The sequence below is a fragment of the Gymnodraco acuticeps genome, unplaced genomic scaffold (genome assembly GCF_902827175.1).
Source record: "Gymnodraco acuticeps unplaced genomic scaffold, fGymAcu1.1, whole genome shotgun sequence".
NCBI lineage: Eukaryota > Metazoa > Chordata > Actinopteri > Perciformes > Bathydraconidae > Gymnodraco > Gymnodraco acuticeps.
In genome coordinates, this window is record NW_022991123.1 from 134,400 (window position 1) to 139,774 (window position 5,375).

General features: G+C 40.8%; 1 protein-coding gene across 2 annotated transcripts; it reads right to left on the reverse strand.

Moving 5' to 3' along the window:
- Positions 1-265: 265 nt before the first annotated feature.
- Positions 266-4,180, reverse strand: scoca (short coiled-coil protein a). Of its 2 annotated transcripts, none has more exons than XM_034237094.1 (4): positions 4,031-4,180; positions 2,699-2,770; positions 2,509-2,589; positions 266-1,670 (listed from the first exon to the last, which is right to left on the reverse strand). In XM_034237094.1, the coding sequence occupies exons 2-4, from the start codon at positions 2,715-2,717 to the stop codon at positions 1,528-1,530; spliced, it is 243 nt and encodes an 80-aa protein (XP_034092985.1). In that variant the 5' UTR covers positions 2,718-2,770; positions 4,031-4,180; the 3' UTR covers positions 266-1,527. The 2 variants fall into 2 exon arrangements, with proteins under 2 accessions (XP_034092985.1, XP_034092986.1); XM_034237095.1 differs by having other exon boundaries at positions 4,027-4,164.
- Between the last annotated feature and the right edge of the window lie 1,195 nt (positions 4,181-5,375).

The window sequence follows — 5,375 nt, forward strand, 5'->3', positions numbered from 1 at the left end:
GGGCATTTTATTATTTGAGCAATTCAGATTTATTTTCTCTTGGTTTTTGAAGACGATTTTAAAGAGGCCCTATTATGCGTTTTCCCTTTCCTGTCGTGAGTTGAATAGGTTTGTGCATGTAAATGGTCTGCAAAGGCTAAAATCTAGAAAAAAGGTTTCCTCCAGAGGGAGTTTCTGCATGTAAACATTAGCAGCACAAAATACAAAAAAGCACCTAATGTCCTATATAAAGCTGTACAGGTGAAAAAAGACCCAGAGAAAGGAGTGATATTAGGTTTTTATTAAACAAATGTCTAAAAGGCAAAGGTGGTTGTGGGAAAAAAACATGCCAGCAAATAAATGAAAGACTGTACAACTGTTATCAAAATAACCTTAATAAATTACAAGCATGTACAGTGTTTATAGCATCCTATATTGTTAAGACTTCCACATTTGAACATGGATAACTGGTTTCCAGATATTAGACTTTTTTTTCGTAAGAGGAACAATTCTTCAGATTACTTCTTCTACCCTCATCCCCTTTGTCTCTGAGCTAGCAGGAGTTTGAGGACACACCCTCCTCTACTGTACTCTGAGCCCATCAGCACATTTTACAGTCATACCCCTCCTCTAGCAGCCGGTGTGGATCAATAGCACTCAAGGCCACTCAACTGCTCCCTTCCTGCCTGTCTCCTCCTCCTTGTGTCATCTGGCCTATTTAGTCCCCTCCTCCCACAGTAAGAACACAAATGAAACCATTTATGACCCGATCATTTCCTTTATCACGCTTACATTACAATTTACAACACCACATGACATGATAAACTGAAAAGGGTCGCAAATACTTGTAAGTACAGAATGGAAATCATGTATCGTGATTAAAATATTGCATACACTTGCAACTAAAAACTGTTTACACCTCTTTTGGATTCTCTGTGATTTTTATTTGCATTGTTATCTACTATCCACATTGTTAAAAAGTTATTTGTACACTTCGTTATTTAGGGATTATTGGTTTAATGACATTAGATGCATTTTAAAATAACTCCTACATGCGATCCAGTTACATCTTATATCCTCCCTAATACTGTCCAGTTTGCCAGCTTTTTTAAACAGTAATAGTCATGCTTGCATCCGGGACTTGCGCTGACAAATAAATAATTTAAATAAACCAGTGTTGAAATGAGGAGCAGTATTTGAAATATTTATGGAAAACCAAGCAGGTGAAACAGAGCTAAGAATTATTTGACAGATACGACTTCGACAGAGAACGTTAAGAAGAGACTCGAGGTACAAATGACCCTCAACCACTTTATTTACATTCTGTTTTAGTGTTGCTGATTAAAGGGTGATGTCTACCTTGTCTGTAGTGTGGAGAGGAAGCTGCTGCAAGACTAACGTTAGATTGATTTGTCAGCAGAAAGGGAAAGTTCATATTTATGATTATCCAATTCACTCTGGAAAGTAGCGATTACAGAAGAAACGCCCAGGTCTGCTGAGAGAAACAAATCCCTCTCCATGCCTGGATGGCGGGTCCCTTTCTTTTCCTCACTTCCGTTTGCTCTTGGTGTCGGTGGTCTGGAACACGCTGGAGGCAGACATGAGGTTCTCGATGTACTGACCCAGCACCTGGTTCTCAGACTTTAACTTCAGGTTCTCCTCCTTCACTGCGTCCACCCGCGCTGACAGGTCTGGTACAAAGAAAAGGAAGAAATGGAAGCTAAAACCAGGGCTGTATCGAGTAGTTCGGAAATGCGATGCTTCCTTTTAATACATTGAAATTCGAGTATTTAACAAATCCAGTATCGGGGCACAGTTGCAAAATGAGATTAGGCTACACTTACACAGAGCCGTTTTACCGCTTGTCATGTCAAGGCAGCCTGAGTGTGTTTTTCTCCATTCATTACAATGAGAACATCAAAGGCAGCTGCTTCGAGATGAAAATATTTGCAATATCTAGAAAAGTGCCAGAAATGTCCCTGTAGTAGACCTTTAAGGCAAAGCTTGTTTTTGGCCGTGTCTGTCAGACGGAAACTGTCATAACAAAGACCAAAAGATTGTTAACAAAATTCAAATGGGGTGATGCTTATCTGTCATACAACCACGGATGTCAAGATATTGCTGTCATAGAAACAATAAAAAAGAAACTCCGTTAGGGGACTCTGTTCAGCGCACTGCCAGCTCCTTTCTTCCACAAATGTCTAGCTGTGTTCTCTCTGTTATATCTGCTGTGTGGATAACATGAATTTGCACATATAACATTGATGGCGAGTAACAAAAACATCAGACACAGAAGAATGTGTGAGCAGACTCTTCTGGTGTAGTTGGGCCTGAAACTAATCTAATGTGTCCACAAATTCTGCCTACATTTGTGGATACCATTCACATTAAAAAGAGGTTAAGTTTAAGTCAAATATATCCTCCATCAAAATCATATGCATGTGAATGGGGAAAGGAGATGGAGGGACAGGTGCAGTTAAGTGCACAGTACTATATCCAAGTGTGTGTGTGTGTGTGTGTGTGTGTTACCTTCGAGAGTGTGCTGAAGTTCCAAAACTTGATTAATTAACCTCGTCTTCTCCTCCATCTCCACCTGGTTCTCCATGTCTCCTGCAAATAGAAACATGCTTTCCACATAAACTTAAAACGCATTGTCTCATCATTAAAACGTGATGGGACATGTATAGTTTTTTACAAAGTTGCATGTAAGCTGACGTACCATCGATATCGCAGTTCATGATGAAAAGCTCGTTCTCCTGTTTAGTATGCAGGGCTGCAGATCCACTGTCCACTGTAAAAGAGATAGAAGAACACTGTGAGCTCCATAAGGTAGATCATTAGATAGCATGGTGAATATATCAAAAGCAGGAAGAGATGCATGCCATTATCTACTACTCTATCCATATAAATAAAACCAAGTGCCGGAGATTCAGGGTTTCCCGGACTCAATATGCTTAAATCATGGCGTAAACAGTGGCTGGGTGTTTCATCTGAATTTGTCGGAATCACAATTTTGACCAGAGTAATCTTATTTTTTTTTAAAGGCAAATACTATTCCAACTAACTATTGTGGTGCTGCAGAGATGTTACGGCCTACAAATTGAAACTTTTAAATGTATTAAAGTTTGTACAAGAAAAGCACACACACAAACCACCATTTTAATAGTGATTGTTCATTTTCGAAAATAGATGCAATAATGATTATTCCCTTCAATTTGGTCGCAATAGAAATACAAATAATGCTATAGGCTGCTTGTCATGATCGATGCTATGTTTACTGTGTGTGAGAGGCTCAGGCATGTTTTTCTGCCGGGGATGATGATGGCAGCTGGGCGGAGCTGACACCGCACCCAGGAGCAGGGTGTGAGATGATGTGGTGATGCTGACTACTGATAACCCGCAAAAGAACCACTGTAAGGCCCGCTTGAAGCCAAACAGTCTTTGACATTGGGTAATTGTGTCCAAACTATCTTATATTAAATGAACCGGCAACCAATAACATCAAATGAGCGGTATAGCTGCTCAATCTCTGCGGAGAACTGCTAGTGCTTAGTTAGCTTGTCTGGACAAAGATGCGCGATGTCGGCGGACATAGATTAGGCCGGCTCCATATAATCGCCCGAAAACATTTTTAAGTCTAATATACCACTGTGGGGTGGCTCAATGTGGCTGTGAGCAACATTTTGAAAATGGGGGAAAGTAAAACAACCCGCCAGGAGTGTCCGATAATGGACGCTTACACATTAGCTATGTAGGCTAACTAGCAATGGGGCTACCACTTAAACAACAAACGCAAGATGAGTGTCTCACAGTAGGCAACAAAAACGAGCTCAAATTTAGAAGTGACTATTTGATATATAAATATTACTGGTCATCATACGGAGCGCTGCTAACTGTTAACAATACAGACTACCTGCTGCTAGCTTTAGCTTCAGATGTAGATTACAAGGCTGCCTTTCATCGAAACAAATGTTCTGTTACCCAAATGAAAAGAGTAAGTACCGATGTTCGGACCTTTATATTATGCAGTCATTGGTTTGGACTCACCTACAGCCAGAAATGTCTTCTCCGTTTAGCGGAGTGACCTGTAAACAGACCAGCGGCTCTGTGGGAAGGATGGGGATGCTATTGCTAATGAGGATGATGGCGACGTCACTGTGCGTGAGCACACCGACCGGCAGGGAGAGCACTACTGCACGCACGCACATGCGCACACACACGCACATGCGCACACACACGCACACGCACACACACAGCAGTCATTATCAGACTGTAGTAAATAATAATCGAATGGGTTTGTTTTTATTGTAGTGTTCTGGAAAGGATTAAGTCATACTATGATAATAACATTGGTATTTAAAATGCCTTCATAACTCAATAGCTTCATCTGTTTGCAGCTCACAAATGTATTTATAAACAATAAGGACTCAGGGCCGTTTCTAGCTTTTTGGGGGCCCTATAGGCAAGATGTTGTTTGGGGGCCCTAATTTTTACAGTTTTTTAACTACAATGGGGTATTCCAAAGCCTTTAAGATGATCTGTGGAGAATGCATCAGTCTGTTACACTTTAAGAGGAAAACAGGCTAATTTCACGAAAACCAAGCAATTGAAACTTACAAAAAATGATATTAAAAAGGTAAACAATAAGGCTCCTCTACGTCAATAAATACAAGAGATGCTACATTTTCTCAACAATCCATCCATCCATCCATCTTCTTCCATTTATCCGTGGTCGGGTCGCGGGGGTAGCAGTTCCAGCAGAGAGCCTCAAACTTCCTTTTCCCTGGCCACATCAACAATGTATATTTTAAATTGTTCATCTTCCTCAGACGTCACTCATTGGGTGACAGCCCAACGATGATTTGGACTTTATTACCCCAAAAACACAAGCCACAGCTTTGCTATCATTGCAGTTTAGTTGTGTTTATATCCTACATTAGAATTTTAAGCATATAATGCTTCACCGAACACAGGAGGGGGCTTGGCTGTCTACAAATAAAGACGGTTAATTTGTATTCTCTATGCATCTGCATAGTCCGCTTATAGGAAGAGTAGCTATCCACTATAAAGTATTTTATTTTATATTCTGTTTTTGTTTATCTTGTTCTATTTACATGTATAAAGACTTGCATTTGCAACATTCTCTGCAACATTTATCTTATTGTATTTTGTGGGAGTCCCAGCAGCTTCTACTGAAGCCAGTCCCCAACTCCGGGGACTTCCGGCCGGGGACTTCGGGTGGCAGTATACACTATGGCTGCTTCTCAGGTCGATTAAATGAAATCCTTGCTTCCCTCACTTGCGTCGTTTCCCTGCGTTTAGTCCCTCCCACCAGGGAAGCATGGAGGGACGCAAGGAAACCACGAGAAGCAGGGAAATTAGTTTTAAGAGCAATG